Source organism: Lynx rufus, unplaced genomic scaffold (assembly GCF_022079265.1).
Source record: "Lynx rufus isolate CCGP_SWC_20201006 ecotype Redwood Valley unplaced genomic scaffold, mLynRuf1.p SCAF_24, whole genome shotgun sequence".
In the NCBI taxonomy this organism is placed as follows: Eukaryota; Metazoa; Chordata; class Mammalia; order Carnivora; family Felidae; genus Lynx; species Lynx rufus.
Window position 1 is genome coordinate 10,963,079 of NW_025814839.1, and position 26,384 is coordinate 10,989,462.

At 50.4% G+C, this 26,384-nt stretch overlaps 1 protein-coding gene across 1 annotated transcript in view; it reads right to left on the reverse strand.

The window, feature by feature from the left end:
- Window positions 1-26,384, reverse strand: part of GCN1 (GCN1 activator of EIF2AK4) — a 59,062-nt gene that overhangs the window by 10,458 nt on the left and 22,220 nt on the right. The window contains exons 18-49 of the mRNA XM_047088502.1: window positions 26,041-26,116; window positions 25,733-25,892; window positions 24,513-24,702; window positions 24,290-24,414; window positions 23,310-23,488; window positions 22,918-23,011; window positions 21,683-21,796; window positions 21,392-21,590; window positions 20,336-20,491; window positions 19,669-19,850; window positions 18,146-18,226; window positions 17,638-17,781; window positions 16,477-16,604; window positions 16,104-16,293; window positions 15,824-15,894; window positions 15,019-15,184; window positions 14,474-14,668; window positions 13,277-13,523; window positions 12,703-12,824; window positions 12,255-12,369; window positions 11,257-11,436; window positions 8,650-8,870; window positions 7,161-7,229; window positions 6,819-6,957; window positions 6,533-6,729; window positions 6,193-6,335; window positions 4,105-4,222; window positions 3,777-3,992; window positions 2,090-2,254; window positions 765-926; window positions 386-478; window positions 14-157 (exon numbers count right to left, since the gene is read on the reverse strand). Of these exons, the coding sequence (XP_046944458.1) occupies window positions 14-157; window positions 386-478; window positions 765-926; window positions 2,090-2,254; window positions 3,777-3,992; window positions 4,105-4,222; window positions 6,193-6,335; window positions 6,533-6,729; window positions 6,819-6,957; window positions 7,161-7,229; window positions 8,650-8,870; window positions 11,257-11,436; window positions 12,255-12,369; window positions 12,703-12,824; window positions 13,277-13,523; window positions 14,474-14,668; window positions 15,019-15,184; window positions 15,824-15,894; window positions 16,104-16,293; window positions 16,477-16,604; window positions 17,638-17,781; window positions 18,146-18,226; window positions 19,669-19,850; window positions 20,336-20,491; window positions 21,392-21,590; window positions 21,683-21,796; window positions 22,918-23,011; window positions 23,310-23,488; window positions 24,290-24,414; window positions 24,513-24,702; window positions 25,733-25,892; window positions 26,041-26,116 (4,781 nt within the window). The remainder of the gene's footprint in view (window positions 1-13; window positions 158-385; window positions 479-764; window positions 927-2,089; window positions 2,255-3,776; window positions 3,993-4,104; window positions 4,223-6,192; window positions 6,336-6,532; window positions 6,730-6,818; window positions 6,958-7,160; window positions 7,230-8,649; window positions 8,871-11,256; window positions 11,437-12,254; window positions 12,370-12,702; window positions 12,825-13,276; window positions 13,524-14,473; window positions 14,669-15,018; window positions 15,185-15,823; window positions 15,895-16,103; window positions 16,294-16,476; window positions 16,605-17,637; window positions 17,782-18,145; window positions 18,227-19,668; window positions 19,851-20,335; window positions 20,492-21,391; window positions 21,591-21,682; window positions 21,797-22,917; window positions 23,012-23,309; window positions 23,489-24,289; window positions 24,415-24,512; window positions 24,703-25,732; window positions 25,893-26,040; window positions 26,117-26,384) is intronic.

Genomic DNA, 26,384 nt, shown 5'->3' on the forward strand with positions numbered 1-26,384 from the left:
TCGTGACACTCACCAGCTGCTCGTCCGGAGTCCCAAGTTTCTCCTTCAGGGCCAACATGACTGCCGGGAGGATCACTCCAAGGTGACGGGTCAAGGCGTCACCAGCCACAGACGAAAGGAAAGCCAGCACCCGGGTGTTGACAGGCGGAGTCGTCAGCTGTAGAATGATGAACAAGGTCAGCTCAATGAATGCCGCTCCATGCTGGCCACCGTGCTAGACTCTAGGAGATCCCATGGCCACTGTTGAGGGCTAAGTGTCTGCTCCAGGGCCCCCTGCACCCACCACCAGCCTTCCCCAACATCTGAGTCCAAAAGGTCTCCATAGCAGGCCTGGAAATAATCATGTAGCCGCGGCCAGGGGGTGCTTGCTGCAGGGTGGGATTACCTTGGGCACGAGGTAGGGAAGCACCACACGACTCTTGATGGCCATAACTTGCTTCAGACCATCCAAGGCAAACTCTGACACTTCCTCATCATCCTGCACAGGAGCACAGAGGGCAATGCTGAGGAGCTGGCTCCTATCCCCACCTCTGCTGTCTAGACCAGCCACCGCCAACTTCCTTCACCACTTTCCTCCCTCCCTCCTACCGCACCCACATTTACTGACTATCGAAGGAGAAGCACAGAGCCAAATCTGAGCCTGCTGCACCCACTCCCTTGGGGGGCCCACACTGCGGCTGCCTTGGCAGAATGAGCCCCCCTGCATTTTGCTTCTACAGAGACAGTAAAAGCCAAACTGGTAGGTGTGTGGCAGATCCACTCACCAGCTGCTTCAGTAAAAATGGGAGAATGTCTTCTAGAGCCTGGTGGCCGATGGTGGAGTGCAGCTGCTCGAAGGTCTTGGCCGCCGCTTCTCTGACCTCCTCCAGAGGGTCACACAAAGCCTTCCTCGCCGTGGGTACAAGGGACTCAGAGAAATACAGCACCTGCAACGGAATCCGTGCACTGTACCTGATGCAGCAGAGGCAAGGAAGGAGTGGAAGCAAGCAAGGGGAGATGGACGAGGACCTCTGGCCTAGCCAGGCCACCAGCATCCCTTGGCTTGACTCTTAACTTAGTGGTTCTCACTGAAAATGAGCAAGCATACGAACGTAGAGAGGATATGCAGTCTCCACCTGAGGAGTCGGATTTTAAGTGAGTTCTCCAGATACTCTCCATCTCCCACGAGAGCTCCTTCCCATGGTGAGGCCCTGCATGGCATGGCTCCCTCTCCCCTGATTCTTTCTTTGGCTCATCCTCTTGGAAAACTCCCAAGTCCTTCAAGACTCAACTCAAAAAATTGCTTCTCTGTGGCATCTCTGGGGCTACTGTGGGGCCAAGGATAGCTCTGCTCCCTCTGGAAACGGTCCCCCCGAAGCAGAGCACACTACAAACAGAATCGGGGGACTGATTATGTATCGGCCTCACCGCCGGCAAGGTCTCAGCCTTTGAGAGGACTCAGTAACTATTCAATGAATCACAACTCTAGTTGGTGACAGAATTTATTTACATTCTTTGCCAAATGCAAACGTAAACCCCCAGTGAATATAATACTTCTACCGATACACTCAGCAGAAGGTGCCAGTAGATCAGAGAATAAGCAATGGCCACATGCTTAACATTTCTGACTAGCCAGCCACTTCATAACTTTTATGCCAACTGAGAGCCCTATGCCTGCTCAATCTGTTTCCCAGGCGTGTTTTGAGGATCACCCTCAGAAAGGAAAGTAAGTGCAAAGATCGCCAGCCCCCTGAAAGTGGCTGCTATGGGACGGTAACATTGTCGGAAACGACACACTTCCACCCACTGGGAGCGTAACACTCATCTGCTCTGCTCCCTGTAAGAACGTGTGCAGCCCTCCCGCTCCCACAGCACCAGCACACACACATGCGCACGGCCTCCCTTCCCTGCCAAGGACACTGCACATTTTAACTGTAGTGCAGTAGTGACATAAAAGGGATTAAACTGGAGAAGCCTCAGTAGTGGTGAGAAAAAGATCATCACCAATTTCTATGGGCCACTCAGGAGTCCCTAGTGATACGGCTTTTCCTGGAACCTGCCCCCAGCCCTCTGAGTCAGGTCACCCGCGAGGCCCTAAGAAGACACTCACAGCGTCTCGGCTGGTGGACTTCATGATCTCGCTCAGTCCGATGCACACACCCTGCCTCTCGTCGCTCTTCTGAGACCTCAGGCCTTCCTCAAGGATGGGGATGATTTCTGGCAGGATTTTCTCCCCTAACTTCCGGACGAGATCGCCCAATGTCCTTGCTGCAATCTGTCAGCAGAGATCAAGCCAGGATATCAATGCCCTACAAACCCCAGGGCACCTGGAAGACAACTCCAGATTGAAGGCCCTGGACTTAACTTCCCCAGATGCCGTTAGCCCTGAAGAACCGCCAGGGTGCTTGCAAAACACTAAAAAAATACAATTATTTCTTTGTATCACACACACCTACACAACCTAAAGCAAGAGCTGGCACCTTCTATACGAATAGGAAACTTATCAGATGCTGCCTGGTCAAGAGTCAATTTCCCTAAATTGATAACTACAGCCTAGAAGTCACCTCACCTCGTGCTCTTGTCCAAGGGGAGCTGAACAGGGCACAAATGTTTTTAAGGAAAAAAAAAAATAAACGATCTCCCCTGAGGCCTCACACAAACCCTTCTTTAGCCAAATATGCAGTTTGCTTGCCAGAGATGGGGGTTGGGAGTAGGTCAAAGGGGACTGCCAGAAGCAAACATGAGCCCAGGCTGGGCCCCTCCTCCCAACCAGAGAACATGCCTGACCCAGCCCCTGCCCCAGCCCAGGTCAGCCTCATCTCACATGCTCACCCGTTTCTCATTCCAGACCCAGCAGCCCCCGCCCAGCTTCTGTTGGCTTTTGCACATCCTGCCCTTGTATCTAAAGCACTATTCCCCTGGTCTGGAATTGGCTTTCATCACTACCTCACCTGGTGGATACCTACTCATCTTTTATCTTCAAGCATCATTTCTTCTGAGAAGCTTTCCCTGACCCCCCCTCCCCCACTGGTCAAAGGCCCTGTTACACACATTTGCAGCACCACGCAGCATTTGCTATAGCTGTATTTACATCTGTCTGTGTGATTATTTGATTAACGTCCATCTTCTCTACCACAGTGTAGCTCATGAGGAAAAGAATAAGGCTGCTCTTCTTCTCCATTACATCTCCAGGTTTTAGGCCCCTGCTTAGCACATAATGGTGCTTAATAAATATTTGTTGTGTGAACATTAATAAAAGGAAACCTCCTTTAGAATGGAGTCAGGAGGCCAGAAAAGGGCACTCCCACACCCTACCACTCTTCATCAACTACAGACCCAAAAGGAAAAGATGAATGTTACAGACCGAACAGGAAAAAGCATATGCTTTACTAGCCCAGCAGGATGAAGGAAGATTTTCCTCCTCCACCGGCCAACAGCCCAGCCAATGAGAGACAGTCACAACTGAGCCAATGAATAGCCACTACACTTCAAACTCCCAGTTTACTCCAAGAGACTTTTTGTTTATAACAGCCCTCCCGACACCCTCCCTTCCCTCTTTTATAGGGTGTTCCACTCTTTTGTTCAGTGGACTGACTATAGTTTTGCATGGCTTACATGTCCCAAACTGCAATTCTTTGCTATTGCCTCAATAAATCCATCTTGAAGGCAAAATAACTGGCTGTTTTATCTTTAAGAGTAACTGTTAAATGACTAATAAATAAATGTTCTCTTAGATAGGGGGCTCTAGGCACCCTAGCCTCTGATGCTGGGTCAGAAGCAAGGTCCAGTAAACTTACGGTTCTCTTATCTGCACAGGTGCTGGCTAGGAAACCCAGCAGCAGCCCAAAGAGAGTAGGCAGGATCTCGCGCAAGGTGCGGGGGGTATTAGAGACCACAATCTTCCAGACGTGCAGGGACGCCTGCCGCACAACCAGCTGGGTGTCTGAGCGGCCCATGTAGAGCCCTGCCAACACCCGGTTCCGCCGATCTACCCCCAGGGCAGTGATGATAGCCTACAGCAGTGGAAAAGAAGGGAGAACGCAGGGTGGTGAAGCCTCCGGAGCATGAGTACCAGGGCACATCCCTACCACCACTACAGGTGGAAAACCAACTCGAGGTGCGCACCTTATTGGACTGGGCAGTTCCAAAATTATCATCTTCAGAGGCAGTTTCTGTGGTCATCTTCCCGGTGACCCCTGAGATGTGGAACAGGAGATCCCCAAGGAGCTGAACAGAGCTAAACCTGAGGAAGATGCCAATAACAGAGTCACACAGTTGCGAGGGGCAATCTTAGGGGACAACTGAGCACTGGGCAAAAAATATACCGGAAGGAAGTACACCTAAAATATTCATGGTGGCTACAAATGTCCATCGATGGATGAATGGATAAAGAAGATGTGGTATATATATACAACAGAGTATCACTCAGCAATCAAAAAGAATGAAATCTTGCCATTTGCAACTACGTGGATGGCACTAGAGGGTATTATGCTGAGCGAAACTAGAGAAAGACAAGTATCATATGACTTCACTCATGAGGATTTTAAGATACAAAACAGATGAACGTAAGGGAAGGAAAACAAAAATAATATAAAAACAGCAAGGGGGACAAAACATAAGAGACTCTTAAATATGGAGACAACAGAGGATTACTGGAGGGTTTGTGGGAGGGGGGATGGGCTAAATGGGTAAGGAGCATTAAGGAATCTACTCCTGAAATCATTCTTGTACTATATGCTAATTTGGATATAAATTTAAAAATAATAAATAATAGGGGCTCCTGGGTGGCTCAGTCAGTTAAGCGTCCGACTTCGGCTCAGGTCATGATCTCGCGGTTCGCGAGTTTGAGCCCCACATCAGGCTCAAGGTCCAGTAAACTTATAGCTTGGAGCCTGGAGCCTGCTTTGGATTGTGTCTCCCTCTCTCTCTGCTCCTCTCCTACTTGCACTGTCTCTGTCTCTCTCTCAAAAATAAAAATTTAAAAATTAATTAATTATTAATAAAAATAAATAATAAATAAGTAAAAATATATTCATGGTGGCTATCGTGGAATGAGAGAAGTTACAGACAATTTTTTTTTTTAATTTTAAGAGAGAGAACGTGTGCATGCACACAGAGGAGGGGGGGGTGGAGAGGGAGGGAGAGGGGGAGATGGGGAGAGGGGGAGAGGGGGAGAGAGGGAGGGAGAGGGAGGGAGAGGGAGGGAGAGGGAGGGAGAAAGAGAGAGAGAGAGAGAGAGTCAGTCTCAAGCAGGATCCATGCTCATACCAAATCCGATGTGGGGCTCAATCCCACGAGCCTGGGATCATGACCTGAGACAAAATCAAGAGTCAGGGACATTCAACTGACTGAGCCACCTAGGTGACCCTAGAAGATTTTTGTTTCTTTACACTTTCCCATATTATTTTCTTCCCAAGTTTTCTACTAACGAAGACATATTACTTTAACAATGGGAAAAATCAACATTTTTTAAAAGCATAGGTGAAAGTTTCTGTAATAAAAATTACAACGAAGAGGGAGAGTACAGAAAGAAACATTAACAGAAAATCAGGAATGCTGATCATCAGAAATGATCATCACTAAGAAGAGGCCTAGAAGGATAAACCTTACTTCTCTTCAAATTAAATTAGGTTTATTGTTTTTAATGACTACAAAAATCATAGTCCTATTTGAAGTGAAGATTCAAAAAAACCCATAAAGGGGCGCCTGGGTGGCTCAGTCAGTTAAGTGTCTGATTCTTGATTTTGGCTCAGATATGATTTCACAGTTCATGAGTTCAAGCCCTGCATCAGGCTCTGCACTGGCATCGCGAGACCTACTTGGTATTCTTTCTCTCTCTCCCTATCTGCCCCTCCCCTGCTTGTGCATGTACATGCACAGATACACACACACACACACACACACACACACACACTCCCTCTCTCTCTTTCTCTCTCTCTCACACACACACACACACAAAATAATCATTAAAAATATTTTTTAATAAAAAAATAAAATTTTCATACAAACTGAAGAACTGAATAGAGCAAACTTTTCAAAAGAGAATCAGAATAGAGACACTGCTGCATGAAACTGGAGAGTCACACTGAGTGCTTAAGAGTGAGAGTCTAGAGAGAGTTGAAAAGAGTTCTCAGCAACATTCCTGCTCCTCATTTCTCAGAGTTCCCAAAACGCAAAGCCGGGGCCACTGGGTCTTTCCACCCGAGTCCTTGCCTTATTCTCCAAAGATCATCAAAGAGGCCTTGCTCCAGCTGGGGCAGCAGCAGAGCGATGGCTGTCTCGGCATACATGGAAATGACCCGCTGGCCTGCACGCAGGGCAGTGTCACGCACAAACTCATTCTCATCAGCAAGAGCCTGTGCAGACAGAGGGTGGGTCAGCCAGGGCTGCTTCCCCCAAGGCACCAGACCCAAAGGAAATGGGACTCCCGGAAGAGCAGGATGAGGATTCTTGCCTCCTAGTCCCAGCTGCTAGGGAGCCTAGACTCCAAGGAGAGCACATGCACCCTGCCCCCCTCAGTAATGGTACCCTCAGCATGGTCCCTGGTGCCTACTTTGAGGATACATGGGATGATGGGCCCCACATAAGGAGTGAACTTGTCCCCAAAGGTGATGGGCAGGTAGTTGAACATCATGATATAGCCATCTCGGACATGGGGTGCAATGTCCACTTTGCTGGCTGTAGCCACGATTTCTGGCATCAGCTTTTCCAACTTCTCCACCCCCAAGCCAGCCATGACCTCGGCCAACCCTGTAACAAAAGGACAGAATGAACTCGCTGGATCGGAAGGATCCTAGACAGCATTCCTGGTCTGGCCCCTGGGCCTGCCCTGGCCTCACCTTGTGCAGCGCCTGAGCGATCCACAGAGCTCTGCTCATAGGTCAGCGTCTCCATAAGCCATGGCAGCAAGTCCTCAAAGCACGACTCCCCCATGCCCTTCACCATGGCCCCAAGAGCCTTTGCAGACACTGTCCGCACCTGCCAGGTAACCAAGAACCAGGATGGTAGAGTTGCAGTGGCTCAAAACCAGGTGCCCGCACAGGAGCAGGCAGGGGCCCCTAGGGTCTCCTTCCCTTTACCAGACAAATGCAAAAGCAACTTATAGAGAATTCCCAGGAATCAATTTTCTGAGGAGTGGGCTAAAATAACAAGCTCCTGCCCACCTCTCCTCCCAGACTCACCTCAGGTACAGGGTCCAAAAGAGAGGCTTTCAGGCCAGGCGTCACGCTTGGCAGGTAAGGAGCTAAGTCCTGCAACAACACAAGAGGTGACTCAGGTGGAGGCCTGGCTCCTGCTTCCTCTGGGTCCTGTTCCGGTGTGGCCACTGACCTCACCATTCTGCTGACAAGGAGAGCGCAGCAGGGCTGCTCCCACAGCCAGCAGGGAAGGACAACTGGCAAGGAACCCCACTAACTGGTACCCCAGATGATCACCCAGGAAACCTGTGAGGGATCTGAGGCCCACCCTCAATGGGTAGAGAGAGCCCCCAACTAGAGTTCAATGCTCTTCCTCCTCCTGACCTTATCTCAGGACCAAGGCTTGTCCAGCCTCTGGAATCTAGGAAATTATTTCTGGCACTTTCCCTTCAGAACAGTGTTATCATCTTCCCGTTCTTCACGTTAAAAGGTTTATGTCTCTTGGTATAGCATTCAGCTTTAGGGAACAGTTTTAAATATAGAAAAAGCCTTATGTTCGCTGTAGCATCATTTAAAATAGCAGAAAACCTTGGACAGTATAGGACCGACAACAGGATTATATAAGTTATGGTATATAAATGTATCAGAATATTAAAGAACTATTTAAAAACCAGTTTTGTGAATAACTCATTGTAACTTAAAAATCAGCTTATGTTTAGGAATACAATTTTTTTTGATGTAATAAAAAACATCAGCAGTAACCATTTCCATGTTGGAGAACTACAGATACAATTTTTTGTTTCACCAGTTTTCCCATTTCCCAAATTCTATAGGACTAACATGCCTTGTCCACTTTATCTCTTGTGCCCATACCCTCAGCCAGCAAACTATGACTGTGGGAGACAGTGAGCTCACACATGCAGGCCCCTGGGAGCAGGTAAAGTAAATCTCCCAAACTAGGCTAATTTCCTCTAATTTATAGGCTTACAGAAGTAAAAGCTTGTGATGAGAACTGCAAGCAGAGCAGTGGCCACTTTGCCCACATGGGGCCAGGCTGGGCCTTTCTTCCCCCGCAGTCTGTAAAAGAGCCCATGCATGGATGGCCTCATCTGACCTAATCTGACCTAATAAGAGCTTAAACCATTGTGCTCTACAAGATGCCCAGAGAGTCAGGTCACGATCTCACACTCTGTGAGTTTGAGCCCCGCGTCGGGCTCTGTGCTGACAGCTCAGAGCCTGGAGCCTGTTTCAGATTCTGTGTCTCCCCCTCTCTCTGCCCCTCCCCTGCTCATGCTCTGTCTCTGTCTCAAAAATAAATAAAAACATTAAGATTAAAAAAAAAAAAAAATGCCCAGAGAGCCTAGATTCCTACCCTCCACCCCAAAATTGTGCATTTTGTCCCCTAAACATAAACAGGGACAAAAGCCCAGACAGCTCTTCTGTGTCTACTGCGGGCAAGGACTCTGTGCCCTAAACCAGCATCTACTGGTCTGTCCAGCACCAGCGCCAGCGCCAGTGCCAGCTGGGCTGCTACCTTCTGGTCCGTCAGGGAGTACATGTTGCCAATAATCTGGGCTGCCATCTTCCGCGTGTCCGTGGAACGGTCCTGAAAGGCTCTCTGGACAATGGGCATGATGAGGGCCAAGGATGGGGCATCGATGAAGTGAACAAACTTGGTATCCAGCAGGGTCTGCAAGCACTTCTGGGTCTTTCTGGAGGGGTCCGTCAGGGCATCCAGCAGGACAGGGGCAATGGCTGCATGTCCAAACAAGAGAGAAGCTGGTCTACACGAGTCTCAGGAGCGGCAAAACTTCCGAGTCCCCAGAACTACATGGGGTCAGAAGAGAAAGGAGTCCGGGGCCACCCCTCACTGGAACCCCACAAGTCACCAGCTGTGGAAGCCAGCCTGTTTACAAAGAGCAATCCCTGCTCCGCCAGGAAGAAAGTAGCAGCTGTCACCCCTTTGCACTGAGCAGCTTGATCTAGCAGGACAACTAGAGTCTGCTTTCAGTGGAGCTGAGCTGCAGCCACAGTGCTCAGCCTCCGCGGGAGCGCAGCTCAGGCACCACAGTGCCTGATCGTGGAAGGGTTAGCCCAGAGTGGTTTTGCAAAGAAACTGTTTTGAGACGCCAAATGCCCCAAGCCAGTGGTGGCAATGAAACACACAATGCTCAGAGGAGTTACACCCAGATAAAACAAGCTCTTCATGTGAGCACCATCAGCCTGGCAAAAGAAATGCCAAGAGAAATACCTGGCTTATCTTTTCCAAAGTCTGGGGAATTCATCCACTGTGAAGACCCATGCTGGCCAACAATTGAAAAAAAACCAAAAACTAACAACCCGATTAAAAAATAGGCAAAAGATTTTAAGAGTTCTCCAAAGGAGATATGCAAATGGCCAAGAAGCCCACGAAAAAGTTCAACATCATTAGTCATTAGGGAAATGTAAATCGAAACCACGATTAGATGCCACTTCACATGCACTAGGGTGGCTATGACCAAAAAAGACAGACAATAACAGCGTAGGCAATGAGAACTCTCACACACTGCTGCCGGGAATGTCAAGTGATCCAGCCACTTTGGAAAACAGTCTAGCAGTTCCTGAGAAAGGCAGACAGTTACCATATCATGACCCAGCAATTTCCATTCCTAGGTACCTAAGAGACCTGAACATGTCTAAAAACACCACCATGTACGCAAATGTTTATAGCAGCATTATTTCAAACAGCCAATAAGCAGAAACAACCCAAATGTCCATCAAAAGATGACTTAATAAACAAAATGTGGTCTATCCACAAGATGGATTATTGGGCCATTAAGAAAGCACTGATGCATGCTACAACATGGATGAACCTTAAAAACATTATGCTAAGCTCAAGACGCTAGACACAAAGGGACAAACGCATATGATCCCACTATACGAAGTGTCTGCAACAGGTAAATGCAAAGAAACAGAAAGCCTATTAGTGGCTATCAGGGCCCAGAGGCAGGAAAGGGAATGAAGAGTGAATGCCAACAGGTAGGAGATTTCTTTTTGGGGTGAGGAAAATGTCCTGGAAATAGACTGTGGTGATGCTCGTGTAATTTTGTGAATATACAAAAAAAAACACCTAATTGTACACATTTTTAAAAAGTGATTTTAATATTATGCAAATCATATCTTAATTTAAACACACACACACACACACACACACACACACACACACACACACACAAACCATGCTGGATTCTCAAAATGAAAGCACTTCCCTTCCTTTGATAGAGATCAAGACTGTTTCCGAGCCTTAGGAATCTCCAAGGCTGTTGAACATTGTAAAAGACAACAAAACCCAAGTATACCTATTCATCCCTTAAAAAACAAAACCACACAGAAAACATCATCTTCTGAATAAACAAAAGTCTGGTAACGCCTGGCTGAACTACATTGAACAATTACCTATGTTCCACACTAAAGCTTAAAAATTCACCTTGCTTAGTGAGGTGGCTGCTGGGTTTTGTTTCTAGAAATCAACCTCTTGCCATCAGTCAATCAAGAACCACACGACAGGGGCGCCCGGATGGCTCAGTCGGTTGAGCGTCTCTTGATTTCGGCTCAGGTCATGATCCCAAAGTCATGGCACTGGGCTGAGTGTGGAGCCTGCTTGGGATTCTCTCCCTCTGCCCCTCTCCCCCGCAAGCATACATTCTCTCTCTGAAGTAAATATATTTTTAAAAAAGAACCACACTACAGAGCACAATTAAGGGGAATAACCCTTCCCTAATCTTCTCCTCTATCACATATCTTCTGCAATGAAACAGAATAGAAAGTTCCCAAAGAATGTACGATGCTGATGTGGCCCAGAACATGTCATTTAATTCTGTTGACTTCAGGGCTCAGCTTAGTGCACAGGATCTCTCAGAGTCAAGCGCTTCTGAGCCAATGACTCAGTTTCTCCATTTATGCAGTCAACGATGACAGCTCCAGACCAGTGGCAAAACTATTTCCAAACTACTTCCCACTAATTGTTCTAGAAAAAGGGCTTCCCAGAATTTAGAGGTTATTTCAATGTGAGCATATCTGTCCTCAGAGGGCAAAGATCTTTGCTGAATGCCTGTTCCCTGCAGTGTCCGGGGATGGGAGGAGGAGCCAGGGAGAAGCATACCCAGGATCTCCGGATTCCTGATGACGGAGCCGATCTGCCTGAGCGCCTGCTGTCCAGCCTTCTGCACTTTGACATGGGAGTCAGTGAGCACCTCCGTAAGCTTGGGCACGATGTTGGGCAGGCAGGATGACAGCTGCTTGGGAGCACAGTACGCCATTGCCCCAAGCAGCTCCACCGACCCTGCAGATGGCAGACACAGGCCAAGCATGGAATCACTGAGCACAGGCCAGGGAGCCACTTGTGCCAGCTGCCTGAGCAAGGGACAACCGGCCTGCCCCTCTGCAGACTGTGGCCCCTCAGGCAGTCCCCAGGGGGAGGGGCAAGGAAGTTGGGGGGTGATGTGACTCCAGCAGAGCGAGCACAATGCTCCTGAGTCCTACTGAGCCACAGGATTCTGGGTGTCATGCGAGGCGGTATAGGGAAAAGAGGAGAGACCAGGATGGGGGAAAACCTGGCTGAGTCCTGGTGGTGGTCTAAGGCCGATTCACTGAATCTCTCTGGCCTAGTTTCTTTATTCACATGTGAAGAAACTCATTTAGATCTGTGATTTTTCAAACTGCAGGGCAAAGCCTGAAGGACTGAGGGGAAGGCCAAAGGAGAGGCCAAGTAGGAAGGCCCCAGATCTTGACCCTGCCCAAACCAGAACAGCTCTGTTTGTATCTGCTTTGCATATTTGGATGCCAGATAAGATTCTATTTTTAAAAAGGAACTTAAGGGGAAAAAAACTTTAAAGTCACAGAAAGTAGCCACAGACTAATTTTAAGGCTCTGGGATTTCCTCGCTGAGGGCAATGGTTCCTGCCAGGGGCCTGTTCTTTGCATGAAAGCGCACAAATTATTGAAGGACTGAGCGCATGATGACTCAGAGGGTCTTGGCCTCGCACGTGGGCTGGGGAGCACACATGCACAGGACAAGACCCCTAGATGGCTTCCTGGATCCCTGCAAGGGCAGTCTTCAGAAAAGGAAGTTGGACAGAGACATAGAAGGAAGCAGCTTACCAGCTTTGGTCCTCCAGGATTCCTCCTCCAGGGCAGCAAGTAAGGAGGGGAGCACCAGCTTTACCCCATGAGCACTCAGGTTGCTCATCACAGCCTTGGCACAATCATCTGCAGCCTCAAGGGAGAAGAAAAGGCAATCAGGGGCCTCCTTGCCCAAGCGAGGGTCAAGGCCTGACAGCAGACTGAGTGCTCCCCCTGGTGACCAACACTTAATTGGGGTCTCCTGTGTCAGACCCTGTGCCTGGGCCTATAGTCACAGCTGAGAAGGAGAGTTTCTCACCTCACAGAGCTTCAGCACTTTACTGGGAATCAGAAGAGACCGGTGCCCAATGTATAGGTGGAGAGGTTCTGGAAGCGGGCCCTTCCACCACCTCCGACCCGTGGCTGAAACTCACAGCCAGCGGCAGACTGGCTGCCAGTGGGTCTCACGTGCGGCCTCAGGACTTACCTCACGCACGTACTGGTTCCCATCCCCGAAGCACAGCAGCAGATGGGGCAGCACATGAACCACGTATGGCTCGAAGAGCTTCCCCAGCATGGTGCAGAGCATCTCGAAGGCAAAGAGGGCTCCTGGGGGAGAGGGTGGGACAGCTGGGAACAGACTGTGCTCTGAAGGCAGCCACAAGATAACCTCCCTGCCACTTCCTCACCCTTTGGACACAATCAAGGCAGCTGTAGGACTAAATCGGCTGCCCTGTGAGGAAGCAGCACCCTCTGCCTCCCCCAGAACAGGGATATGGCTGAGCAGAAAGAGGGAGAGAACAAGGGAGTGTCTGTCACTTCTTGGCACTAATGCCAGTAAGGCCAATTCTCTCTTGGCTGATGGTCTCTGAGTCAGAAATAAAGTCTAGGCCACATCAGCAAGGACCAGATGGAACGGGTTACACAATCTGCCTCCTCAACAGCACACACACAAACACCAACTCTTCAGTGAGGAAGGAAAAGCCCGATAGATTCCTTCCTGTGGCAGCTGTGGGAACCGACTTCCCATATTAGGCAGCCCCAAGCTCAGAGACACTCACCCTCTCGCCGGCGGAAGTTCTTCTTATCCTGGATGGCATCGGTCAGCGCAGCCATCATTTCCTGCTGTTTTAGTGACAGGATACCCAGGCCCTTCACCAGCCCTGCCAGCCCATAGGCGGCCCCTTTGCGCTCTGCGTACTTGTCTGACTCCAGCAGCTGCTGCATCAGCCTCTGGATCATCCCTCCTGCGTCCTCTTTGATGGCTGGCACGAGAGGCGGCAAGCAGCTGGCCACAGATTCCTGCACCTACAGGAGGGGCCCACCTAGTCAGCGCCACAGCTCAACTATGGCCGGTTCCTGGGAGTTGCCACAGTCCTACGCAGCATCTCACCACATGATGTCCCCAAAGCCCACCTCAGCCACTGTCTGTCAGACAACACAGGGCGTCAGACAAGCAAACAGTGTTATACGCCCATGGATGATGCGGGCTCCCTCAGGGTGCACAATACATCTGTTAGGCCTGGGCAGGTGAGAGAAACTCCAGGAAGACTAAACCCACTTGCAAAGAATGGTCCAGGGAGAAGTGCATTACAGTGTTCCTTAAAAATGGCCCAAGTTTTCTAACTTGTCAAAGGCACTGGAAATTCAGCTGGGCCTCACAGGGCCAGGCCCAGATTAACTAATACCAAAAGACATGATCAATTCTGTCTTCTAGCCATAGCTCAATATGCTGTGCTGTCAGAGGCTCGGGCAGGTGAGTGTCTGAATTTCTTTAACCACAATTTTGCAAAGCTACATTTGACGAGAACATTCTGAGTGCTCCAAAATGTAAGTCACTTGGGGGTGGGAAGGGGAACATATATTTTCAGAAAAGAAGACAACAATCCTCACACTATGGCTTGGGAGACTACATTAAAAGGCCCCTGAAATGTGTAAGGAACACACAGAAGGTCAGGGAAAGCTCAGCATAAGGAGTGCTGGGTTTACACTAAGTGCAAAAAACAACTGTTAGTAAATGAGTAGGGAAAAAAATGAAAACACCTAGTATGAAGCCTACTGGAACAAAGTAACTCCCTCTCCAAGGGTGTTCTTGACCATAAACCAGGCTGTCCCGAGACAGAGGATGACTCCTCGCTGAGAACTGGCCCTTCTGGACCCTGATGCCCAACTCGGTGCTAGCACACAGAGGCACATCTATCTACAGTCAGTCCCAATTCCCCAGCTGGCTTGTGGGCCCCAAGCCAGGAGGCAGGTACCTGCTGGGAGGGGGTAGAGAGGGCAGCGATGAGTTTGGCAACAATGGGCTTCACTTTGGGGTCGCTCTTGTCCAGGTGCTTGGCCAGAGAGCCCATGAGGACCACCACACTCTGCCGCACGGCATCGTAGCTGGCATCATTGGGCGCATTCTTCAGGAACTCCTCGAACACTGGCAGCAGTGAGTTGACATTCTCCTGGAAAGCCAAGCCCACCCTGAGCCTCAAATTAACCCTACAGGCTGCACCTGGGGATGATGGTCTCTGCCCCAAGGACCAAGACCGTGTCTGGCTCTGGGACCGGCATCCTGACAAGCCAGTCAGTAATGCCAGCAGGTTTCCCAGTTTTCTGGCAGGAATGCAGTGGACTTACAAGAATTTAACTACTTTACAGGGTCTTTTGGGCTCAAAAAAAGAAAAATGAAATCTTGCATGGGGCCAGTGGCCCACCAGGCCTCCTGACACTCAGCCTCCCTGTGTCACCACTGCTTAGCCCTGCCTCCTGCCCTGCCTGCTCCTCACCCCCTCAGCTGGCTGAGATCTTTTACCTTCCCGTGGGTGTTGAGGGTCGCAAGGGCTGCATCCAACATGCACTTCCGGACATCTGGGTTTCGGTCGTTGAGAGCATCAGGGACAAAAAACTGAAAGAGGGGCTTCACCTGAGAGCTATCCAAACACTGGGAGAGCTTGTTTAGGGCCAAAGCCAAGCCACACCTAAGAAATAAGGGGGGAGCGTGTCAGGCGGCGAGGGCCGGCCAGGAGCCTCCTCTGTGGCGGAATCTTCCCCGACCTGCCACAAGAAAAGGGAGCTTACAGTAGCTCCCTCTGGGGTGCAGAGCACAGCATGGAGCCCACTGCCCAGTGCTTACCACCAGTCTAGACAATCGTCTCAACAACCCATTTGTCAAATGGAGACCTCCTGCCATCTGCCCAGAGTTTACTTCCCTCCAGGGCGACCTTGGGCACGAACAAGCTCTGCCTCTGTTTCCCCACCTGTGAGTACAATGCCCACCCTACCTCCAGGACAGGCTGCAGGAGGGGAGAGAGGTAAGAGAATCAGAGGTAAAGGCACTTGGAAGTGAAGATACTATCCTTTTCAGCTATAGAGCAGTGAGAAGGTCCCCAGGGACCTCTGAGGAAACAGAGGCTTGGAGGAAAGGAGAAACATGCCAAAGTCACTCGGCTAGCCCAGGAGGAGCCAGGACTTGAACTGAGGTCTGACTCAGAGGGAGGTCTTGCCCTTTCCTTCCACTGTCCCATTATTCCATGTTGCCTCCTCTTGGCACCCAACTCACCCAACCTGAGATATCTCAGAAAGCTCTGAGTGGAACAAGATGGCAACGGCCATTATACCTGGCTTCCCACTGATCTGGAGGAGATTCAGAGATAACTCGTCCCAAAGCATCCAGCACTGGGGGCGGCCGCTGCAAAAGACAGGCTGATAAATGTACTGCTGTGCGCTCTCCAGTCAAGCCGGGCAGGCCAGCCGTCAGCTGTGAGGTGGGAGATCAGTCACAGCCACCCTGGGTCACAGTGAGCTCCAAGACTCCTATCTGGAGCAGGTCGGAGGCCGAGCAGAGTCCAACCCACTCTCACACAGCCCAGCCCGCAGCAGGGTGCACAGGCCACTCACATAGAGCTTCTCCTGGTAAATCTCCATGAGCCTGCCCATAACCTCTGCCGCCTGCCGCTGGTACCGTGCCACAGCCTGGGAGAGGGCTTCAGCCCCGGCCTGCCTCACAGCTGCCTCGTGATAGATGACATCGTCTATCAGCAAGGAGCAGAGGTCCGGCTGCAGATCTAGGCCCATCGTTGACCAGAGCCTGTAGCAGACCAAACAAAGGCGGGGGCTAGTGAGACAAGGGTTTGCAACATCCACTCTGCCAAACACGACCACCCAGCCCTTCTCTTGCTGTTGGCTGAGCTCTCTGGGTCCAGTTATTTCATAAGGGAAGAGAGGACAGAGCAGGAAAAAAAAAACAAAACAATCTTAAAGTGGCTCTCACCTCTCAGCCAGCTTCTGGATCTCTTCCTCCTTGTCAAACTTGACCACCCAGAGCCTCCGCAGAAGGTTCAGGCCATTCTTCTCGTCGGTATCAGGCGCTGGCAATACCATGTGGAGTTCCATCAGTCCCTGAGAGGGGGTGGGATGGGACAGGTGAGGCCCAACCTTTGACCAGAGCCTCTGAGCTGCCTCTTTACCTCCCTCTAAGGCTATACTATCCAAGACGTAGCCACCAGCCACACATGGGTCTTCAAAGTTAAATCAATTAAAATTAACTCTAAGTTCCTCAAACAGCTTTCCCTTTGTGAAATGACGGGCATGTGGGGATAGAATCTTTTTTACCATAAAATTTTAAAACTCTCAGTGTGCAAGACAAACGTCAGAAAAAAAGACATTCCCTTTGTTTTCTTTGAGAAAAATTTTCCACATGGCTATTGTCTTCCACATCTTGCCAAGAACCAGTGAAAACTCAGTCACAGATCAATAGCAAGAGGCAGCAGACTGGCATCAGGAAGCCCTGTCTCATACTCCAAGGGGAACCTTTAGTCTGTGTTCCAAAAGCACCAAGAAAAGCCCAAGCACAAGGTGATGAGTTGAAAAAACAGGGGCACCTGGGTGGCTCAAGTCAGTTAGACATCCAACTCTTGATTTCGGCTCGGGTCATGATCTCACAGTTTGGTTCATGGGTTCCAGCTCCATGTCAGGCTTCACGCTGACAGTGCAGAACCTGCTTGGGATTCTCTGTCTCTCTGCCCCTCCCCTGCGTGTACGTGCGTGTGCACACTCTCTCGCTCCCTCTCTCAAAAGTAAATAAAAAACTTAAAAAAAAAAAAAAAAAAAAGGTAAAAAGAAAAAACAAACTAATCCACTGAGTTTTATCTGTCTATAAAAGTACCAAGATCCACACTCCATTTTAAAAATCTGGTCAAGTCTTCCAAGGTAAAGAAAAAATGGCCAGTGACACACTGACGGCTGCTTTGTTGCTCCCCTTCCTACAATGACCCTGACCCACCCAATGACCTCTTTTCTTTGCCTCCAGGACACCCTGGTGCAGATGTGAGGCATTTCCCATCATTTGAAAGAATGTCCCTCATGCAATTCAAATACTTGCACTGAGAGACAAGGAATACCCCAGCAACCCCAGAAGGGAGTGGGCACGTACCCGGAGCGCAGTGTCCCGCACGCTGGCACAAGGGGACTGTAAGGCACAGAGCAGCACATCCACTTCCTCCTGCTCTGCAAAGGCACAGCCATCCTCGCCACTGCTGCTGGCACACAGGGTAGTCAGGGTGTCTGAAGCCAGAACCTAAGGAAAACATTGATGCGCTGGGCTCGGTCCAGCAAATTACTTACTTCTATGGGATTAGGCAGGAGGCCGGGTGATGGGCTGAGGGGCCCACAGAGGGATATGAACTGAGGACACCCACCCCAAAGCCCTCGTGGGTCCAAGCCCCCTGCTCTAGGCCAAGCTAATGTCACAGCCCATGCAGAATATTCAGGCTGGCCATAACTAGTTGAGAATATTCAGACTGGCACTTTAAAATAGCCTTTTAGCTTGAGTCCAAAAGTGAGGGATAAGAAAGAGAACCAGGATTCAACCCCAAGCACTGGGAACTGAGCTCAGAGTCACAAAATGAGTTGCAGCAATAGCCAACTGAAAACCAGATCACCTGCAGGCGGGGAGAGCCTGTCCCGATCACCCAAGTCAGAAGGCGCAACATGGCCACACGAGGCAGCAGCTCCGGGCCATTCTAGGAGAGAAATGTAGGGAAGTCAGGGTGAGGCTCTGGGGAAGGTCTGCAACCACACCTAGGAACACAAACGGCAGACAGCATCCTCTCACCCTCAGGGGAACATTCTGGGTCATACGGCCGACTCCACTGTAGAAACACTGTCAGCTTTACCACTAACTCCATGGGAGCCAACCCCAGTCGGCCACCATCCTCAGGGACTCAAAACAAGTACATTCTGAAACATACTTTAAATTCACAGTACACAAAGTACAGATGGCCCACAAACACAGGGATATTTCACTTTACAAGTAGTAAAGAAATGCAGGATGAAATGGGATACTATTCTTTTACCCACCATTGGCAAGGTGAATTACCACCTGAAGTTGTGTTAGGTACAGAGACAGAACTCTTGGTGAGGGTCTAGCTCAGAGCACACCACATAACCTGGCAACTCCATGCCCAAGAATGTGTCCTATGGAAATGCTTATGCGGCTGCACAAGGGTCATACGTATACAAGGCGGCATAGTGCAGTGCTGCTCAAGATAGGGAAAATATCAACAGGAAGAGTTCATTGAAACATTGGCGCACCTGCAGCACAGAACCCTACACAGCCTGTAAAGCCGCTGGCATTAAAGAAGAATGGAGCATATGGTCATATGAAAGCAGGACAATCAATTTTTGCCTGTGTGGGGCAGTATGTATATATACGTATGTGTGTGTATATATATATATATATATACACATACGTATATATATTTTTTTTTTTGGCTCCTATGTTCCTGGATTTTTTTTTTTTTTTTTTTTTTTTTTTTTTTTTTTTACGTTCTTGGAATTTTTAAACACATACATACGTTACTTTGGCACATTTTCAGAACATATGTTAAAAAGGAAACCCTTCAGTGAATGAGGTCTAATCTCAAAATCACAAGGAAGTCAAAGGCAGCGTGATCAAAATTATCTTCTGAGTTAGAAAAAAAACTAATAAAACAGGGGTGCCTAGGTGGCTCTGTCGATTAAGCATCTGACTCTTGATTTCGGCTTGGGTCATGATCTTGCAGTTTGTGGGTCTGAGCCCTGCATCGGGCTCTCTGCTGATGGCATGGAGCCTGCATGGGATTCTTTCTCTCTTCCTCTACCTCTGCCGCTTGCCTGCTCGCACGTTCTCAGAGTAAATAAACATTACCAAAAAAAACAAAAACAAAAACCACACAATAAATTAATAAAAAATCCTTCAACTTCTCCAAGTCAGAAACTCTCAAGAGACCCGTAAGCTTCTTTGAGGCTGTCAGTGCTGCACTAAAGAGAACATCTGGGTTCTCCTCACCAATGGCTGCTGCGCTAGATATATGCACACACTCTACTACCCCACCAGAACCCGTGATAGGCCAACCAAGTGTGGAGAGCCCCTGCCTCCCTGACCCGCCTCAAGCCAAGGATAGAGCCGAGCTCCCCTGCCAACCTCATCCACGCGCCCTGGGGGATTGTTAGGTGAGGCCCTCAGTTGGGCATGGACGGTGAGGATCTGAAGAATCTGGGCCATGCGCTCTTCCTCCTCCTCGCTGTGGTGGGGCATCTCAGTCAGCACCATCTTTAGAAACGGGAAGACCAAGGAGAAGGCTGGCGCAGACAGTGGCGCAGCATCTGTGAGAGTAAGCAACAGACACACTCTTGCAGGCATCTGCCAAGCTGCCGCCTCAGTTTCCATTCTCCAGGTGAGCAGGCGGAGGGGTGAAGGAGGCTGGAGGCTCCTTCTGATGCCCAGAAGCACAGGATATGATGACAGGGATGAAAGCTGGTAGCCTGGTTCTGCAGCCCATCATGCTCCTACCCCAAACACTGCCCACTTCCAGGATGAGAAAGGTAAAACACACAGGTAGATTCCAGTGACAAGAAGCAGGCTCCCAAGGCGGGGAGGGGTCACAGTAGCTCACAGAATACCAGGACTCAGAAATTCTCCATCTGGTCCAACCCCCCATTTTTCAGAGGAGGAAACGAAGGCCAAGAAGGAAAGTGACTCGCCCAAGGCCACAGCTGCAGGAAGCCCTGGGGGACACTGAGGCTCACGAACTTGCTGCACCGGCATATACCGCCTCGTGCCCGCTGCCCTTACCTGCACTGTTCCTCACCTGGCTCACCCTTGCCCACCCTGCTGCTGATGGTGTGGCTATGCAGCAGGGTCACCGCCCTCTTCACGGCCACCGACAGCTCTTCCTGGCACCATGACTTATCCAGGGCACACTCTGGCTTCAGCAGGCGTAAAGTCACATGGCTCACCAAAGTGCCTATGTCCAACAGAAGGGACCCAAAGGGGATGACCGATACAAAGACACAGAATCCGGCCTGGGCACAAACCAGGGCCCCCAGGTAGAGGCACGTTATCCCTTAATCCTAGTTCTGCTGTGCCAAACCTAATTTCTCATTTCATGTTCATGGCAGCACCGGGGGGGGGGGGGGGGGGCATGTAGGCATGTAGGCCAGCAGGAGCTGTCCTTCCAACACTAAGAAGTTAAAAGTGTGAGCCCAGAGTTGTTCAGAAAGGGTTAAGCTCTACCCATTTGGAGCCAGCCAGCCATGTAATAAGCCCAGCCAGCCATTAACAGTTTTGGCAGGCTCCATAAGCACCAACTAACTTTTCCACTCAGAACTGTTCCCAGATTCTAGCCTCACACCCATAGGAATATACCCTTTAAGCTAGAAAGTCTGCTTAAGGCCATTAACCCATGAGAGTGAGGCCACCATAACACCCAGCCACTACCTGGTCTTTGTATCTCCATAGCTAACAAAAAGCTAAGGGTCACAGAGACCTCTCATCATGGACACGTGGCTGCTCAGCAGCTCTGGGCTGCACTGACCAGCCACGTGGCATCAAACCAACCCCATTGCCACTGAATTTCTGACTGATTAGTTTTAAAATTGTTACAGAAAGACCACACTGATTAGTGTTTAGAAGTCTGGACTCAGAGTGAAGGGACCAACAGACATAAAACAGGAGGGAGGACAGAGGAGGGAGCTCCATGTCGATCCCAAGGATATACAGCTTGAGGTTCCAAGGCTGCTTCCCTATGGAAACAGAAGTCGCTGGCCTAGACCACCGTGTACCTCCCCACAGGCGCTCAGGGGCATCCCCCACCCCCTCCCGAGCTGCCGTGGGCCCCATCCACAGCCAGCAAACAAGAACTAACCCAAAGCCTTGAGCCTAGGGGGCATGACGCAGGCAGCCAAGGACAGGAAAGGGTTCTTGATCCTGGGAGCAGCCAGGGGAGATTTCAGCAAGGGCAGGAAAGAGTCGACCAAAACAGGGATATACTGGGTCAGGCCAGATGGGTTCTTGGCGAGGATGGTGTCCAGCAGGCCCAGCGCTGCCTCCAGCTCACCGTCCAGCTGCAAGCAGAGTTGGCCGAGGAGGCAGGTCAGCAGGGCCTGCTCCGGACAGCAAGGGGCGGGTCTAGCCTGTGGTAGCAGCAGCCACTCACCTCCTGCAGCCGCCTCCGGACCTGCGCCTCCTTGTCCAGCTGGGCCTGCAGCATCTCCTTCTGCTTACTGGTCAGCTGCACCTCCTCTTTTATACCTTTCTTCTTCTTTATCTCCTAAAGGCAACGAGCAAACCAATTCCGTCTCCAGGGAACAGACCTCCTCCCTACCACAGAGTAGGGAGTGAGATCTGTCCCACAATCAGCACCATGCCAGCCCAAAGTCTGTGACTTGGGGCCCCCAAACCTGCCACGTGGCCTCCCCCACCTCCCACAAAGTCCACAGCCACCTGGTTTCCAGAGGATGGAGACAGCAGTAGAGAAGTAATTTCTTATTGCATTCTCTATTGACAAAGGCAAGAAGAGCCTTCAATATGTTAGAAAAATGAAAAGTCCCTCAGTGAGCTGGGAAGGGTATCCTACCCATGCAGCTTCAGATTCTAAACCTCAGCCTCCCTCCCACAGATGCTCTCCCCTAGTATAAGTTGGAGCCTAAAAAAGGCCAAGAAATCACTCATTCATTCAACAAGCATTTATTGAGCACCTCCATTGCGCCAGGCACTGCTCTAGATGCTGGGGATACTGCGGGGAAGAAGGCCAAGTCTCTGCCCTCACGGAGCTCACAATCTAGTGGGCGAAGACAAGCAATGAACATGAACAGGGTGACTTGACAGCGGGATGAAGGTTATAAATGAAGAAATGAAATATGCTGCACAGTAAGCGGGAAGAGGGGTGGGGTCTACTCTGGACTGGGTGGGCAGAGTGGTTGCCTGAGAGGGGGACAAGGGAGACAAGGTATGGTAAAGGGCCCAGTGTGGTAAAGGGACCTGCTCTGCTGTCAGAATCGGCTCGGTTAACAAGCCGAATACACAATTCCCCAAAAGCTACATAGGGCCAGGCCCTATGCATTCTCTCAGGAGGAAAGACGGGTCCCAGCCTCTAGGAGGTGGGGTAACAGGCATGGAATCAAGTCACACCATTTGGTGGGAGAAAGGTAGGAATTGGCCCTCAGCAGAGAGAGAAATTTGTCTTCCTTGAGTTGAGGGGTGGAAAAAGCTAAAGAAAGGGTTAAGTAAAAAGGGTGGTAGGGGGACCCCGGACTGGTGGAGGGGTCAGAAGAGTGTGCCATGGGCCTCAGGATGACCCCAAGGAACGGTATACACAAAGCAGGGAAAGTCACCAGCCTGAGGCCACAAAGCTCAGCAGCCACCTCACGTATAATGCTTCCATGTACTCACCTCCTTGAGCTCCAGCTCAATGATCTGCTCCTTAAAGGAATAAGCTTTGTTCTCTCGCTTCATGTTGGCCTTCTTTATGCTGTCCTGCTGGGCACTGAAACATCAAAGCAGGTGATCAGCCAGCTTCAAAACAGCCACCAGGTCCTCCAGCCTCCCACCAGTAGTGAAACCCCAGCTAGCTTTGAAGTTGTATGCACCAGGAAAGTACCAGAGACTTGAAATGCTCTTGTATCCCAAGCCTAAGCATGTGCCTGGAACAGAGCAGTACTTGTCCAACGAATGGAAAAGTGGTTTAATTGACTCCTTGCAACAACCCTGTAACAGAGGCCTCTCTCTCTTATAGGTAAGAAAACTAAGGCTTGGGGCAACTGAGCCCATGAGTGGGGGCTCACCTCTGGATGATAGACTTGTCATACAGCTCGCCGGCAGGAGTCTGCATAATGGCAAACTCCTCCCGTGTCACCTGGCGCAATGCAGGGTTCTGCACGGAGGCAGTGATGGTGCTGATGAGCTGTGGAAGGACCCGGTCCGGGGACAGGACGGAGAGGGAGCCCATGGCATTCATGGAAGACTGTCAAACACAGACAGGGTCAGGATGCACCAAGACCGGCACTGGACAGGGGTCCTGCCGTGCCTAAACACCCTGGCTACCAGCTCTTCTTCTTCTTGCCACTGCCTGCTCTTTCTGAGCATTGCCCCCTCCCCAGCGTAAACAGTAGGAGTGTGTGCCTGCCTTCCCAGGAAGCATTTCCCGCTTGCTCTGGTACCAGCACCCTGACTGGGTGACACACTCCTCTACTCTCAATCTCTGTGGTGCAAGTGAAGCTGCCCCCACCTTTTCCAGAGGTGGGCATATGACACAGCCCAAAAGGACAGGCTCAGAAACAAGCACAGGCCCCAAATCAGGTCAACAAGGGCAGTGAGACCCCATGCCAGTTTAAATGATTGGAAAACACAAGCTTTTCTCACTCGGGCTGACAGGGACAACCTATAAGCCTGGAAGTGTGTCAGCTGCCCTGCTACCAGGAAGGAAGAGACTGTTGGAGAATGAAGCCCCCATCATGGAGAGCAGAGACGAGACACAGATGGAAGAGACAGAGAGATGGCAGAGAGTAAGAGAGACACCACCTACAGTGTCCTGAAGATAACATCTGAGTCCCCGTAGCCAGCATCGTGCAGAGCCAGTCATATCCTGTGACTCAGCAGTGAGAAGAGGCAGGAAGCTCCCTCTTGTGCTTAAACCATGTTTGCATTTTCTGTCACTTGCAACCCAAGGGTCCAAGGCCACGTTTCACCACACCTGCACCTCTTTCGTTGAATCCTCCCTCTGACACTCTGACGTGAGGCCAGAACTAGTCCATATGCCAATCACCTGGTTCAGGGGACTCTGCATGGTGATCCTAGGGATGATCTGATCCAAGTGCCTGGTGATGAAGGCTTCGAGGTCAATCTTCATCCTGGCGAGGAGCGCTGGCCAGAGTCCAGACTGCACTGCCACTGAAGAGAAGGGGAGCAATTTGAGGCCTTCTGCCCAACCTACCCTCATCCTGCCCAGTGGAGTCCCTGCCCCTCCCACACTCGCCCCAGGCACAGACCTAAGGATGGGTGATGCGAGATGATCAGCATCTCCTGGGCCAGCTGTTCAGTGTTGGTAATGTCACCCTCCAGTCCTGGCACCCCAGAGATGACACAAAGAGCCTCCTGCAGGACCCTCGGAGGTACATAGGCCTTGCCTGCCTCAGTCACCTCCCCAGCATCAGTCACCAGAGCCTCTAAAGGTAGCACCTGCAAGGAAACAATTCATCAGCCCCCACTACTCAGCACCCTGTGCAGGCCTGGCACACAAGAGACAAAGATGCCAGGGGCACGGCTGCCTTTCACACATGGTGTTCTCTGGGGTTCCTGCTGGAGTAGAGACATGCCCAGCTCCCTGCATGGGACTTGCAGGCTGTGAGATGTGCCTGGAAGGAGGAAGCACAAATGACTCTGCACCTAAAAAGCCCATGGGGAGAAAGGTGGCCACAGAAATTGGTCCAGGAGACCCAGCCAGAGAGACCACAAGTCTGTCACTGGCCCACATCCCTCAAGCGGGATTAGGGAGGGAGGGACACGGAGTACAAAGAGCGCTAAAAAGGGACCTGGTCTTTGGGGTCTACTCTCACTTCTGTCACCCACTGGTGGGGGACGCTGGGCAAGTCATTTCAGCTGCTGGAACCCTGGACAATTCATATAAAATAAAGATATTTAGCCTGCTTTTTTTTGTTGTTTTTTTTTTTTTGAGAGTAAGGGAGAGAGAGGGGGAGAATGCATGAGCAGGGGAAGGGGACAAAGGGAGAGAGAATCTTAAGTAGGCTCCATGCTCAGTGCAGAGCCCAATGTGGGGCCTGATCCCACAGCCCTGGGACCATGACCTGAGCCGAGATCAAGAGTTGGATGTTAACTGACCGAGCCACCCAAGCACCCCATAGCCTACCTGCCTTGTAACAGCAGTGTGAAAAAAGCAAGAGAGAGAATGGGTTGCAAATGCTCTAAAAATTATAAAGTGCTTTAAAAAGAAAGTGTTATTCCATTACTTAGTGATAAAAAGATTCAACTACAGGTCACAATTCTGACAAGAAAAGCATCTCTGAAAAGACAAAGAAATTACATGAAATAAGATGTTATCAGAGCTTCAAGGGTAGGGCAGAAGATTCTGGCATCATACAAGTGTCTCAGTGAGAACAGCACAGGAAGAGACCAACGAACTCCCATGGCATAACTGGGGTGGGCTAAGTGGGTCAGTGAGCCCCAGGTTCTGGACCCCAGCTGCCCTCACCTTGTGAGAACTGAGGACAGCCTTCAGCTCCTCCAGGAGTCCAAATGCCAGCTTAAAGCCCCCGAGAGAGGACAGCAGCTTCCGGACCGTGTGCTGGGCCTGCCTGCGCACACGCCAGGTACGACTCAGGAGCACGGCCACCAGAGCCCGATGGTACTGCCTGCAAGCACAAGGACATAGCACCCTGGGGAAGGTGGATGTGGGCTCTCCGCAGCCAGCCCTCCCACCCTGCACACACGCTGTTTCTCAGGCTCCTGCCGCGGTCTGCCCCATGTGGCCCGAGGGGAAGGTAAACAGGCCTCACGTACTGAACTTTGTTGCCTGTGAGTCTATGCGGGTGATCAAGGAAAAGTCTCTCTGTCAGATGCAGCACAGTACACAGGGCTAGGAGGGGAGACAAACAGCAGAAGTGTTTTTAAAATACAGAACGCATCCAGAAGGAACTGAAAAGGCCTGGAAAATGAACACCAAAACGTAAATGTGATTATCGCTGGATCTGAAGTTCCTTTTTTGCTGACAATGTACACAAGTATTTTGGACTGATTAAAAATATAACGCTTCATTCTAATTAAAAATTACTATGCAGTTCTAAAAAAGAGGGTGAGGACACTCACATACTGAAGTAGAATGATTGCCAAATCTACATAGCACA